We start from the raw sequence: 15,492 nt of genomic DNA, 5'->3' as shown, positions 1-15,492 counted from the left end.
TCTCTCATTTTGCACAGCCACTCAAAGTTGTTAATCGCAAGAGGCCTGCCAGGGAGGACTGGAACAGTTACAGCTCTCACATGAGAAGACCCATTAACATCACAGAAGCAGATGATTTTTGTGTAAAGGTGATATGAAGGTCACTCTAATAACACTGTTACTATAGATTACTAATAGTCACTTTAGTATTCTGTTGGCAATTTGAAACTCAAGAATCATCATTTGATGTGAACTGTGAGACACTTGTGCTCACGTCAGTTCACCTCTGCCTTTCTTTTTTATGTCTTCACTTTTAAGAATTCACCACTGACCTCTAAGCTGTATTTAGCTGTGTATGTGCCTGTGGATTGTGTGCTCAGCAATTTTCTTTTTGAGGTGTTTAAGTCATTAGCCCTCTTGTCATGACAAAAAATTCCAGCTTAGAATACACAACAGCCTAGGTTGAAAGGAACCTTTGAAGAGTTACTTGATCCAACCTTTTATGTATTCCAGACTCTTTCTTCCATTGCCAGTGCCTATACAGAAAAATGATATGAAGAAAATTAAAAACAATTTTTTTTTAGACATTTCTAAAATAAATTTGTCTTCCTCTTTTGGAATTCCTAGTGGCCTTTCAGGATGAGGTTTAAAACTACCCCCCAAAAGCCTAACTTCTTTGAAGAAAAAATTAAAATTATTCATGCCACTTTGAAGATTGATGCTCTTGATTTGTTATAGAAATGGCTGAAATAGTAAAAGTCTGATTATGGTGATGATGTTGTTTATTTAGGAGTCCTGCTGCATTTCTGGCACAAGAGAATGAATAATTTAATTTTGTGGAACTAAATGGGACAACTGGTAGTGCTTTCAGGCTTGTTTTTTTTTTTTTTAGAGGCTATCATCTGAGATGCTTCACTGGTGCAGGATCCTTCTTGAACAGGCTTCCAGGAAAATAAGAGGAGTATTTCAAAGAGGTTTTTGCATGGGGTGCTGGACAGCCTGGAGTAACAACAAAGGAGCTTGTCACAAATGAGAGGCCAGAGCTGTAACCTCTTTAAGGACAATATTTTAAGGTCTTGGACAGAGAGCCAGGACCAGCTCTAACCTCTGGCTCCATCTGCTGACATTGTTGTCACCAGTTGCACCTGGGCCAGGGAACTTTCTGTTACTGGGGCATTTTTTGAGAGAGGATCTTCTGGCTGCCTTTGTGAATCTGGAGGGAGGAACACTGCACTTTCTTTTTATTCATTTTTTTTGAGTGGTTTCCCAAGATTAGAGAATCACTTTTTCCTCCAGGGTAGGATAGGTGTGTCCTGTTCCACTTTGGAATCAAAAAACATTGTACCTTGCATTGCTGAAAGGCTCTGGGGGCTTCAGAGGCTCTGAAAAAGTGAGAGGAGAAGGTCCTGTATAAATACAGCCCTTTTAAAATTGTCTCCTGTTTCCTCTTTTTCACTGTATCTGTGGAAATCTCCTCCATTTAGAGTCCTGAACAGACTTTGTTTCTTGTTTTTAGTCTTTTTTCACTGAAAAAATTTCTGTACCTAGCAAAGCCTAGGTTATCTGAGAATGACATGGAAAATACAAAAGAAAATACTGTAATAGGCAGCAACATCTACTTTCTGTGGAATGTTCTGTGAATCTGAGTGGAATTTTGACTATGGGATGGCTGTATACACTGCAGTGTGTTTAGGGTGACATTTACTGCTCTGGAAATAGCAAGCTGCAACCCTGTATAAAATTTAATCATGTCAGAATCAATTCATTTATTTTGTGTGCCCACCTTACAATAGCAAAAGAAACCCTAAACAGCAACTTGTTTTCCCTCTTTTCCATTATTTTCTAATTGTGCTTGTTTGAGTTTGGAGTTTCTTGCAGAATATATCAGAATATAAGCCTTTACAAAATCTGTCACTTAAGATATGTTTCCTGCACTGAGCAAAAGCTGAACTATGTTCATAAGCTCAGCATCAAAAAAAAAGAAGTGTCTGATGCTGAAAAAGGAAGTCAGCTCTAAAACTGGTTTTCTCTTATTTCTCTCCATTTTGGCATAGATCACAAATGGATTTTTCACTTGGACACCTGAAGGTCCTCCGGCATTGTCCAACATTGATATCCGAATCCCTCAAGGTAAAAAATTACCTCAGGTATAAAAAATTAAGATGTTTTTTTTTAAGGATTTGGTGAATCAGAAGCTTATGTGTGCCATCTTCTCTCACAGGCCAGCTAACAATGATTGTAGGACAGGTTGGCTGTGGTAAGTCATCTCTCTTGCTGGCCATACTGGGTGAGATGCAGAAGATCTCTGGGAGCATATTCTGGAGCAGGTAGTGCTATTTAAAAATTCAAGCTTGTGTTAAGTAATAACACAGAAAAAAAGCCAAAATCTACTCTGGAAACCCTTTTGTGCAGTCAGGGATTTTGTAGGTGCATGTTCAAGATAAAAACCTTACCCTGATGTTAGGGGAGCGTTCCAGATAGACCACCCAGCCAGGGTCAGACAAGCCATCTGTTCCATTAATTGGAATAAATAGCCATACTTGGGCACTTTGCAGTCCAGCAACATAACCTCAATGAAATTTTTCTGATTAAAATTAATTTCTTGAAGTGTTGTGCTGCTCCACAATGGCATTTGAACTCTCAGGCCTGAGCTCCTGTCTTTGAATGGAACTATAATGTGCTACCAGCTCACCTAGGGTGTTACCTGGCTTAGATGTTTGCTCTGTTCCAGCACTGGTCAAGTGCCTGAGAATTTGAAGAGATTTTTCTGAGTGTCAGTGACCTCAGGGCACTTCCCCAGTGATCCTGCCTGATCTGACAGTCACATCCTTCCCTCTTTCCCTGAGGGGACACAGCAACTGCACTGAGGCAGCAGCTAGAGGCTATGCTTGTGTCTAACTTTTGTACTGGCCATGAAGGGAGGAAAAAAACCCAACCAAACTCTGGCAGCTGTATTGTTAGGACTTGGTGTCTTGATACTCAGACAGAGTGACAGGTACTGTAATAAATTGCAACTCCTGTGTGTGCTTCCCAGTCAATTACTGCCATCTCTAGTACACTGTCTGATAAATGTGTGTGAACATTTCTGGCCTGTTTATTTTATTGTGCTAAATTTCTTCACCATGTAGATTACATGTTGCCTTTTGAGATGCAATTATTTGTAGGAAAATGTTTACTAATTACAAAAGAACCTAGAGAAACAATTTATTTTATTTCCTACTGACTGGGAGCAAGGGAACAACAGTGCAACTGTAAGTCAAATCCATGAACTCTGGTGTACAGAGGTCATTGTTACCCAGTGGTTTACTGCACTAATTTTATGAAACAATTTTCACATTTATATGTATCCAGCCTTCATGAGTAAGCAAGCCAGACTACTCAGAATTGCACATGCCTTAATAGTAATACTACACACAAGGGAGATTCTCTATTTTATAGGTGGGGCAAATGAAGCATAGGAAGATTATCCTTTCAGCTGGTGAGGGAGGTAAGAACAGAAGCTGAAGTTCCAGGGGGTGGTGGTCTATCCATTAAAGCATTCTTCCCTGAGCAGAAAATCAGTATAGTGAGGAACCATACAGAATCCCTGCAGCCTTATTAGGTGAGCTAATTTCATTTCAGCAAGGCTGTAATTTTTTACAGATGGCATAACATAATTAAGAAGTTTAATTTTAATGTCTGATGCTAAACTAAAACAGATGACATGATGGTTCTGATCAGACTGTGTTTTAAATAGCACTCGTTTAGAAGTATGTGCTTCACTACAGTGTAAAGGTCAGAACTGGTTTTCATGACTTCTCTATGTGCCAAAGTATCACAAGGTAAAATTCAGTTGTTATCACATTTGCTTTGCTATCTGTCAGATATGTATAAAGGGGTTTGTGGCTGAAACAATCTTAGCACCGTAAGTTCCTGCCACCCTGGGACAGATTGTTTTGTCTCATCTTTCAGTGGTGTTACCCTGTGCAGTGGTTTGTTCTGATAGATGCAGTCAGTGTAGGCTGCACATCTGTGTTGTAAAGTTGTCAGATGAAAGCTCCCTTAAGTTGATGAGTAAATACCAATGTCTGACCAGGTACATCCAATATCACCCCAGGTTCAAGGAGAGAAGTCTTATCAAGACTTACCTCACCAAAGCTCATAGCCTTAGCTCAAGCAATAAAAGGTGTCACCAAAATTAGCAAGATCCTTGTTCCAGGTCGTCCTTTGGAATGAGAGAAACACTTAGCTTCAGTCATTCACATTACAGAGTAATCCTGAATGATCTCATTCCAAATTTCCTTATCCTTCTCTTCCTTCAAGGTCACAGCTGTGAAGATGAAGGATACATCCTGCTGACATGTCACTCAGTGCTCAGGAAATCTGTATTCTATTGCTGGCCCTTCCCTTGGCTATCCCTAATGGATAACCTTGCACAAGTCATTTCCCTCCTCTGTATCTCTATGCTCTATTGCTAAAAGAGGATTAATTACCTACAATCTTTATTTGGTTCCTATAGATATTTTTTGTTTCAAAACCTTGGAAATAAATGTTATTTATTCCTGGGCTAGTAGTCAGCTAATCGGAAGTGAGCAGTGGCTCATTTGTGAGTTTATTTTGTTGGTTTTATTACACTGTGTGCCTGGAATATCCAGCTGAGATTACTGCCCCTTGTCCAAAGCAGACTGAGAACATCTCAGCATAAATATTTTATATTACAGTTACAGATAAACAAAAATAGAGAAATCATTCTGAACAGATGGTAGATAGTATTGTTTTGACTGCTTATTGAGCAAATAATTACAGTGTATGCCATGCTGATTCCTTCTGGGCAGTATGTCATTTGAAATAGTCCCAGCTCAAGTCTATGGAGAATTTCATAGTATAAGTCCTTTTGGAGTAAATAATATCAGAAAATTGACCTAAATGAGAAGTAGTTTGCTTAAACAAGCTTATATCATTTGTTTCTAATTCACACTCCTGTGTGAATCTAGAGTCCTTACAATGTGAAGGCAGTCCTAGCTTCATTAAGGTGATTAACAGTAGATTTTCTTCTAACTGATATGGAGGTGACTGAATTTAGTGTCAGTACTAAGTATGGCCAACCATCCTGTCAAAGCAACTCTGTCTGTGAACATCTTGGTACATGCTTAAAAATAGCAGAAAACCCCCCTGTCCATCCCTCAGACCTGCCCACGCTTACACAGGCACAGCCCCCAAAGGATAGGACTGATACAGAAAGCAACATGTTGCAAGGCAACTGAAGGTGGGATTTGGGGTCCAAACTAACCCACTTCATGCTGCAAAGGTGCAGTTACTTCTATGGAAAAATACAGTACCAGAGATTAACAGTTTGTTTTCCCTGAAGAAGTTCTCTTTTTAATGGAACTTCATTCTTGTCACACTAGGATTTCTCAATTTTGTTAGCATGTCCAGGACAGAGTGGAGGTCACTTCATTTGTTGAGTCAAATTAAATGTGTGCAAGTTAAAAAAATAATTGTCACTTTTTTTTTTTTTTTTTTTCGATAGCTGCTAAAATCAAGTCAGTTTAGAAGGAACAGATGCTGCACTGCAGTTCTCTGATAAATACTGTTTGCAGTCTGTGCACTAAGAGGAATTTAATAGTTTTTCTTTCTGGGGCAGATTGCCTGTGCTTACTTAAGTAAACAATCTTTCCTTTTTATTTGTGCTGCAGCTGTACATCTGACAGTGAGACGGGGGAAGATGTCAGGTATGGTATTGTGGGTGGTTATTGGTCTTCCTGCTAAATCAATTGCAACAGCAAGAACCAAAGGCTTCAAAAATCTGTGCTTAAGACTTTCAGTGTCAGAATTCTGAGAATCAGTGAACTTTTCACTGCATTAACCAGCTTAGCCTACATTTTTCGAAACTGCCTCTATGACCTTAAAAATATGAGCAATTTCCTTTATGAAAATAATTATTTGGCAACTTTGAAAATTCTATACTAACTTTCCTGGATGTCTTTGAAAACACTTCTCTTAAAGTCTGAACCAGATTGTTCCCTAATGCTACACTTTAAAACACAGTGTCAAGTATTGCTTTAAAAGCTTCATTCATTAAAGCAAATTCTCCCCATTAACCTGCTCTTCTTCTTTTTTACCTTCTGCCAAAAATTTATTTTCTCATCTAACATTCTTCAGTCACACACAAGCTAAAGTGTGGGGAGTCCATCTGTGTGGATCAGTCCATCTGTTAGCACAGAATCCTTGTATGGAAATTGTTTTTACCTGATTAACATAGCTCAGCTTGGGTTTTGGGAGTAACTACCAAATCAATTGAGAGCAAAGCTCTCTCACATGGTTGTAAACCTCCAGTATGGTAAACCCTGTAAAGGTGACAGTCGTGTTCCTGCTGAAGCCAGTGAGAACTTGGTTACTGAAATCAGCAGAGGAAAAGTGTCATATGGTGGCCCTTGTTTTGAAACCACGTGAACCCATGAAGATTCAAGAGAGAGATGATCAGAATTAGACAATCACATTTGAAACTTGTGGGCATGAACAGCACATAATGATATAACATGCACAACAGTATGGCAAGCATATTTAAAAATAGGAAATATTAGTCTGTGTGAAACAATTGCCTTTTTAGGTTCTGCAAATCCTAGTTATGTTGCTTAAATGTGGTAGGAATATGTCTGGCTTTTTTGCACTATCATCATGTACAACATTTTTGGTGTTCCCAGACAGTTTTTGGAGCCAAGGTCTTGTGAGCTCTTGAGCATTTGCTCATAGTTTTTGAATACTTTCTACAAGGTTATTTAGCACATCTAAAGAACTGAAACTTTGCATCCTTTTAGGTTACTTACTATCATGTAGTGTGGAATTTTAGCATGCTGAAGAGAGTTTTCTTTTTATTATGTAGTCATTTTGTTTTACGTTTAATTATAGCATAGTGAGAGTACTTTAAGGTGTTATTTGCACTGTCTGAAATTATTAACTTTCTTTCAAAAAAAACCAAAACTCTTGTATTTATTTTCTGCAGCTCAGAGAAAGAATCTCCTGTTGACAACATGGAATTCAGGTACAACACTGGAAAAACTAAAGGGAACCTCCAGAGGTCCTTTCCAACCTCAGCCATTTTGTGTCTCTGTGAAGAATTTTCAGAAGTGTCTGCACTTAATGAGTTGTTCTTCCTTAGAAGGCAAATTGCTTCTCTCTGTATGCAGCTACTGCAAGAGTTAGAAGTGAAAACAAGCAAGTGACCCTTGCAGTTTGATAAAGGCAAAAGAAGGATGCTCCTGGATACTCAGGACTGGCAATAGCAGAATGTTCTGTTACCTACCACCAGGCTGAAAACAATGGAAGCATAATTTTTGTTCATCCAGTAATAATTTAGGAGAGGACAATACACATTTCTCTCATCTCTGTAGAACACTGGATTCTGAGTTGTTGACTGATACTTGGAATTCATGGATTATGCAAAATAATCAGGATAAAACTAGTCAGCAATCCAACTCATGCAGGAAAGGCTTTGCAATTTAGTATTTCCTCCACCATTGTAATACTAACTCCATTATAATACTAACTGTATTGCATTCTTAATGCATCTGTTGTCTTTTAAAAATTGCCAACATTTCAGTCTTTTTAGGTTTAGTACAAATTCATGTAGAGAATGAACAGGCTTGATACTGTATTAGCCAAAGTGCAGAGTCTCCAGAGAGCTCAGGGAAGGTTTTCTTTCTTTATTGCAAGTTTGGATTTTGCAGTCTGCCTCTTTGTGATAATTGAGAGACTATGGTTATTTTATCTTGTGTTATCAGAGCAAAAAAATTACACTCTATTGATTGAAATGCATATTTGTTTAGTTATTTAGCCTGAGGGTAAGAGGTAATTGCACCTGCAGAATAAATTCTTCCTAAGTCTCCTAAGCCATTTGTTTGCAGTCAGTCTTTTAAGTATGAAATATTAGGTAGGCTCATGACAGACTTTCAGAGCTGTCTCACTCTCCACAATATTTTGTCGTCTGGATTTTTTGCCTTGTTTTATCACAGTTTTAGTAAATGTTTAGTTTGGTTGCCTCTGTACAGTAAGAAGCACTGGACACATGCAATAGATTTCTCATGTGATCAAATGCTTGCAAGCTTTTTGTTTATGCCCTAATATGAGCTGCCCTGGTATGTCATCCTGGTGTCAGTTTGCAATTAAGATTAATTTAGAGAGGTTTACTAAATTCTAAGTCTGTAATGCATTTTGACAAGCTCGTTGCTTGGTCCCAATTTCTGTGAAGTAATTAGTTCTAGCTGATGGCCTAAAAGCAGAGTGTAAGCCAAACATGAATGGCATTCCCAGGCATTGTGCTGGTTCTCAGCATGGAGTGCATCTTCCTGGCAGTGCTGTGTCCTCACTGAATGATAGAAAACCTTTTCGAAAAGTTATAATAACATTTTCCTCCAACATAGCTACTATTAATCAAAAACTAATTTGTAAGTAACTTTTCAATCAAATTAAGAATTAAGAACAGCAAAGGCACAGTTTCAGGCAATGAAAAGGAATAAATGTTCATCTTGGGATGCTCAGAGCAATTTTTTCTCAATCGTAGGGATGAGAATTTCATAATAATTGAAGAAATGTTTCCCCCTTGAGGCAGAACTGAATGGTCTTTGAATTAGATTTTTGGACTCTGGGCTGAGCTGCTTAGGAGATTTCTCCTGTCTTTTTCTATTTTTTAATGTTTCCCTTTCATTTTCTAATAAAGCGAATTCATAAAACGTAATTGAATTCTAATGAGACAACAGACATTTGAACTTGGAAGAATGTTAGCAGGGTACCATAACTGTGTGTTCTTTTAGGTTATCAAAGAACATTGGATCCTATAATGACTTCTAAGCAAGCTTGGTGAAAGCCTGAAAAACTGAGCAGGTCAAATGACCTTAACTCCTGATAAAGATAGAGAACCTGATTTATTTTGGCAGCTCATTGATCAAATGGCATTCAGGTCCAGCTAGAAAGAGGCTGTTGTTATGGCTTTCTAGCACACAAAGGCTACGTTTGCATGAGAGGTCCTATCTGTCTATTGGATGAGCTGATATAGCTGGAAAGAAAAGAGATATGCTTTTAGGAAAGTGATCACTCTTTTTGGTCCTTTTCTGGAGAAATTATGATATGCCAATGAGTTTTCCAACAGTATCAGTTGCTCTAATAAAAAGTGTTGCCTTTCTTCAGCATTACTGAGGTCCTTAGTGCACAACAGCCACAAAAGTGCTACTACTTGACTAGCAGAGTTTTATTTTTAAATAGTAATAGTCATCCCTATGAAATGAAATGTCTGTTGTGTGAGCCTGTTGACCAATCCCTGATAAGATGTTGCTTCTGGTGGTACATTATGAGGGCAATTCCACAGTGGGAAATTTAGCAAGTACTTTTTTTGCCCGTGTTCTCTTTTTTTTGTCTGTAGAGATATACAAAGATTTCACCTTTGGCTGTCCATTTAGTTTGTGACTCTGGAACAGTGAAAATAACCAGACCAGAAACAGGGAGCAAACTGAAATTCAGTTAGTTAAACAGTTTCAGTATTCTGTTGAAAATTTAACATCTAGTATCTTTCCTTGGTGGGAGAGCTATGGATTTTCCTTAAGAACAGAAATTAAAGTGGCTTTGAAGACTTACCAGTTTCTTCCTTTCCAAGAAAATGGTTTCCAAAAACACCTACTGCACTCTGAACTGGGAACTCTGTGCTGTTCTTTTTGTTTCAGGAAAAGAGGATCAGTAGCATATGCATCACAGAAGCCTTGGCTGCTCAATGCCACAGTGGAAGAGAACATCACATTTGAAAGCCCTTTTAACAAACAGAGGTAACAGACTTCAGCACTGTTAAATGCTTTACTCCTTTTTTTGCTCAATAGTGGAGTTGCATGGGCTTCACTTTATGCATGGGCCCCCATCTGCTTCTAGGAACAAATGTGCTGCATCTGTCTGGACATGACAAAAAGACCTTGAGTTCCCTGTGGTCCCCCTTTGACCACATTTTTGCTGAAAAGTACAAGGGACAGAGTTCTGTCTCACTTGAACTTAAGTGTGGAAGTGTTTTAATTTTTCAGGACTGTGTTTCTTTTCTCCTATACTTAACAGACTTAGTTAACTGCCAGTTACTGACATGAACCATTTGGAACTGGGAATGTTGTTTATTACCAATTCAGTGTTTGGTACATTTTGAAGAATTAATGAACTGTCTTTTTATTCGGTATAAATGTCCACCAAACATTCTAAAATATTTAAAAGGTAATTGCTGGTATTCCATCCTGCCAGCCCTTAGAAGAAATGGGTGGTTATGTATTCACAACCTACATGCATTTTTTTCTGTCATCCTTGAATATTAAAACAAGAAACAAAGGCCCCAGGTATGAAAAAAGTTAAATCCTAAACCATAACAATATACCAGGGAAAAAGTGGTGCTTGTTTTGCTTGGTTTTAGCAATTAAATATTTTTATTTGGGAAGCTGACCTAAGATGCTTTTTGTTTGCTGAAATATTATTTACTTGCCTGTGACAGAAAGAGATCCCATTAGAAAAATTAGTGGCTAACAAATATACTTTGCACTGTGTGATATTTTCCATCTGGTTAATTTTGGTAGGAAATGTGCTTCCTTAGCAGTATCTGTGTGGACTTTACACATTACCTTTTCTGTTTCTGCAGGTACAAAGCAGTAATTGATGCTTGTTCCCTCCAGCCTGATATTGACATTCTCCCTCATGGAGACCAAACCCAGATTGGAGAGAGGGTCAGTAAACAGCTACAGGCTTCTATTTTTGTTTTAAATATATTGAGGGTTTTTTATTATTTTGTTGTGTTCTTAAAATCTTACTGGTTATTTGGCAACAAAGGTAATCTTTTTTTTTTAAGTGCACATTTGGGTCATTAGTCTGAAAGCTCCTTGCTCAGTAAACATGGAAACTGTCATTTATGTGAGATGCAATGATTTAAATGTGCTGCTATCAGAATATTTTACTAATTCTACAGCCACTGTCTCAGATGTCCTGGCTTCACAGTGCATTTCTTGGTTTTTTTAGGATTAACATAAAAATAAATTATTCGTGGATTTTGAGAGCCCCTTCATTTAAAGAAGGGCAGGTGTTTAATCAATGGTAAACTAAGCTTTATGACATCAAGGAAGATTAGGGAGTGATAAGAAAGGAAACAGAAGCCACAGATTTGTAAAAAATTTACTCCTCAATATTGCCACTGTCATAAACAAACAAAAAAACCTCCAAACCACAACAAATCATCCCACAGAAGGATACAGTTAAGGCTGTATTTCCATGCCCAAATCTCCACACTGGCTACCATGTTAATTTTAGATAAACTAAGGAACTAAGGGTGTAGCTAAGCAAAGGTTTTCAGACAGGAGGGAAGTGGAGGGGAACGAGAAGGTGGGGTGGTGTCTTTTGGCAGCAGCCCTCCCTTCTGAGAGCTTAAGGTGTTTGTGAAACTCCAGGTGGATCACAGGAAGGGTAACCTAGGGCAGGGTGGTGGCAGAGTACTCAAGGCTGCAAACCAGGTGATGTTAACCTCAGCATGGTCTGATGTCCCAGCTAGCAATTCCTGATTACTCTATATAACCAAGCTGATCTAGAATAGCAGCATGCACTTATTGAAATGAATTGGACCACCAGGACACAGCCAGACTCCTAAGTTTAACTTTTCAGTAAAAGTCATTTAGACTGCCTGCAGAATATGTGTGCCACTCGTACCATTATGCCACCACAAACCATTAAATATTTCCCATTCCTCTGGTATAAATGGGGTGCAACTTCTGGCATGCTAAGAAGAGTGCTCTGGTGTGTAACAATTCATGTACCGTGTTCCCAGCTGGACTGCAGGCCCACACGTCTGACAAATTTCTCTGGGGTTATTTTTGGCAAGAAGGTCTTCTGCAAATAATCAAATCAGAATATAAATATTCTGTTAATGTTTTTATAACTGTCTGATTGTTTTTCTCCTGCTTATCTCCAGGGTATTAATCTGTCTGGAGGGCAGCGCCAGCGTATCAGTGTGGCAAGAGCACTTTACCAGCAGACAAATGTTGTGTTCCTGGTGAGTAGGGGCCATTAAGTTTATGCTCCAAACAGGAGCATGGGATGCAAGCATTTTGAGTAGTTCACAGGTAACAAACACAGAAGCTTGTACTTCACTGAGCTAACCCAAGTGTGCACTCTCTGTTTTATATCTATTTTTAGTAAGCTTGCAGGTAAGAATAATTCTGTAAATGTTGTGGACACACAGATATTAAGATACAAATTTAAATGCTGATGCTTTCCCTCTCAAGTCTATTGAAATTTTTTTGCCCCTTGTGTTTATCTTTCATACTTAGAAATTTAACAGTCTCAGCTGTATCCATTCAATTACTAAGCTGTCACAGGCCCCAAATTAATGTTGTCCTGTGTCTGAGGTGTTTCCTTTCTACAACAAATGAAACTGTCTTCCCACTCTGAACTTGTATATCCATTGCAACAGAAGTGCTGTGGAAAAAGGAGCGAGAGCAGGCTCTAAAAACTTAGTAGGTGGGAAAACAGATGCATCCTACACATGGGCTAATAGTGAGCTGGCTTTCCTATTTAAGACTTCCTTCTTAGGTTGTTTTCAAGGAGCTTTGATTCCAGATGTTATGACAGCAAGACATGAATCACATGGGATTAGAAAAGCTGTGCACACTGGGGGTCATCCCTAAAAGTCTGCAAGGTTACTTAGACATTACCCTGTAATTAGGCTGATCAACATGTGCTCACTTCATGTGCAGGGCTTTTGCAGGCAATTTGCAGAGTGCAGGAGGGTAGAGAGCATTTGGGTCAGGTGCTGAAAATCAGCAGATCCTGTATTGGGATATAATGTGTTTTTGTCACTTTTATCCTTTTCTTCAGAACACTCAGTAATTTCCTAACAGTAGCAGATTCTCTTACGGTTTGATACTGTAAAAGCACCTACAAATATACTTTTTTTTCCAGTCATTTACCTTTCAAAAATAATCAGGAATCCTGTGTTAGTATTTGTGACCACTCAATTCTTTCAATGATCTTGGATAAACAAATGCTTATGAAACTTCCCTCATAAGCATGCACCTCATATTCAATAACCTTTCATATTCTCCAAACTTATAGTCATTGCAGATATGAGAAAGGTTGTGTGATAGTTCATTACATATTTTGTTCTTAATGATATTCACTCAGCATGTTGTATTTGTTATATTTTGGACTATTCATGTAGCATGGACTGATTTTTCTTAGGTGTCTTGTAATCAAGGTATCATTCTAAGCACATGTGGTGTGTGAACAGCTTTGGCTGACTCCACAGTCTAATGTCATCTCCTGGGTGCTGCTGTTTACAGTTGGCAGAATTGTGCAGCATCCCATGCAGAGTGGCTGTGTGTGTAATCAGGGCTCAGAGTGGTGGAGATCTGTGCCAGATGAGGAGGGTGCAGCAGTAAAGCTTACAAAGAGAACAGTCTGTCCTTGCTCTGTGCACACAGATTTGCACACAAGTTTTTGAGAATGAACTCTGCATCACAGCATCACAGTTAGAAGTTACTGTGATTCCAAAGCACTTTTAAAGTGTTCTGTATTATTTGTTAGACTGTCAGTGGTCAGATTTTCTTACAGTTGATTTCAGATATTTGGAGGTTTGTAGATACACGAAAGCAACAATACTAAAGTACCTAAATGCAGTCACATTTTTGCAAAATTGAAAGGATTAAAAGTTCAAGAGGATTTTATAAAGCATTCACATATTTGTTTACACCTCTCCCTTGGTGCCAATTATGTCACTCAGAAAGCAGAATTTAAATTTCACCCTACTTTATCAGCAAAGATCTGGAGAAAATAAATTTTTAAGAAATCTTGGTTTTAGCATAATAAAATAGTATGAAATAATAATACTAAGTAAATTGGACAGCCAGTATTGCTAGTAATAATAAGTAGCAATAATAATTCAGAAATAATAGATTTTAATTCTATATAAATACTGTTAGGTAAACAAGTCCTCAAAAAGGTGGTAGAAATTAATTTATGCCTATATTAATTTCATGTAATTCACTGATTCAATAAGATAATCTAATCTGTAAATCAAGCATTTGAGCAGTCATCAAAATTAATAAAATATTTCTTCTTTTACAATTATTGATTAATAGAGTTCTGATTTATGGATGAAAAAAAAAATCAGAAGTCCGTTGTGTACAAAGGAAATAAAAATGTGCTCCCTGAGCCCTTGTGTAATGTATGCTGAGAACATAAATTGCTGCATTGATTGGAGTCTGACAGAAACCATGTCCTGCACTTGGTTCAGTCTATGAAACACTGAGAGCAGCAGTTCCCTGAAAGCCTCATGAAATCTTAGCTCTGACACAGCTGATCTGACCATGTGCAAAAAGACAGTTCAAGGGTTGCTGTTGTGCAGTTCAGGAAAACCAATTTTGACCTCCTGATGGCTTCTTTTAATTGCCTATCTTGATCTAACTGGTTTTACCAGTATTAAAAACTGTCCATTTCCATAAATCCTGTAAGTGCTGGCTCCAAAAGCTGACCTCTTCTCCTCCTGACAGGATGATCCATTTTCTGCACTGGATATCCACCTAAGTGACCATCTTATGCAAGAAGGGATCCTGAAGATGCTACGGGAAGACAAGCGGACAGTTGTGCTGGTAACTCACAAGCTGCAGTACTTACCCCATGCTGACTGGGTAAGAAACCTCTTCCCATTTTTTTCTAAGGAAGCAAGAATGTAGAACAAATTTGCTTTGCTAAAAACAAGGCTTTTGCTTTATCTCCCTATCAAGTGGTATTTTAGTGAGAAGAGACATAATAAAGATCTTTTTAAAAATTAGCCATCGAGTTTGAGTGCCATCATTTTGGGTTTGCCATCTTAGAACACCTAAATATGTTGGGAATGTTGGATTTTCACAGGGCTGATGCTTACCAGCCTGCATTTAAAAATCTATTGACTATCCAGAACCATTAGATGTACTAGAAGGTTTTCCTCATTTTTATATCTTCAACAGTGAAACATGTGAGTAACGCACTTGCTTCTGCTGGGATGTTACTAGAAATCTGTGCTGTCACAGAAAGTGTGTGTATGGATTTTGAGGTACATAGAAATAAAAGAACAGTATTTTCTTGTCCTTAGTACTAGTTCATAATATATCAAGAGCATCTCTACCCCTTGTATGTTGGTAAAGTTTTAAGAAAGGTGTTAAATTGTTTTGTTAGATTTCTTTATTGTATCTTGTAGCTTACAGAAGAAAATGAAGGTATGCTCTCTATAGGAGTCTGCAAATGTTGAAGGTTAAGCAAATCAAGTAGGATAAGGAGGTTTGGGTTTTCAGTTCTTTTTTTTTTTTTTTTTTTTAATTTATTGGTTCACATTGGCCTTGCAGTTATTTCTTCTGCAGTTATCCAGCTACAAGATGACAGGTCTGCTTGCCTACAATGACTGATGACTGTAGTTATACCTCCTAGCAGGACTTTTTTCTCATTTGCAGCTTGCACGGAGTAAAGCAGCAGTTGGTCTGTCTCAAGAAATAGTGATTT

General features: G+C 38.1%; 1 protein-coding gene across 8 annotated transcripts in view; it reads left to right on the top strand.

Annotated features, from left to right (window-relative positions):
- The window catches only part of ABCC8 (ATP binding cassette subfamily C member 8), a 65,426-nt gene that overhangs the window by 28,107 nt on the left and 21,827 nt on the right, over window positions 1–15,492 (top strand). For 7 of the 8 annotated variants that reach the window (XR_011729528.1, XM_071762359.1, XM_071762358.1 and 4 more), the window contains 9 exons: window positions 18–128; window positions 2,034–2,109; window positions 2,201–2,306; window positions 5,655–5,690; window positions 6,962–7,000; window positions 9,672–9,770; window positions 10,613–10,697; window positions 11,930–12,010; window positions 14,508–14,645. Coding sequence is in view for 7 of the 8 variants with exons in the window: in XM_071762359.1 (XP_071618460.1) it covers window positions 18–128; window positions 2,034–2,109; window positions 2,201–2,306; window positions 5,655–5,690; window positions 6,962–7,000; window positions 9,672–9,770; window positions 10,613–10,697; window positions 11,930–12,010; window positions 14,508–14,645 (771 nt within the window). In the remaining variant the exon portion in view is untranslated. The remainder of the gene's footprint in view (window positions 1–17; window positions 129–2,033; window positions 2,110–2,200; window positions 2,307–5,654; window positions 5,691–6,961; window positions 7,001–9,671; window positions 9,771–10,612; window positions 10,698–11,929; window positions 12,011–14,507; window positions 14,646–15,492) is intronic. The other variant, XM_071762360.1, reaches the window with a different exon arrangement.

Source organism: Heliangelus exortis, chromosome 18 (assembly GCF_036169615.1).
Source record: "Heliangelus exortis chromosome 18, bHelExo1.hap1, whole genome shotgun sequence".
NCBI lineage: Eukaryota > Metazoa > Chordata > Aves > Apodiformes > Trochilidae > Heliangelus > Heliangelus exortis.
Note: the sequence above shows the minus strand (reverse complement) of the source record. Positions and strands in the feature narration are given on the sequence as shown.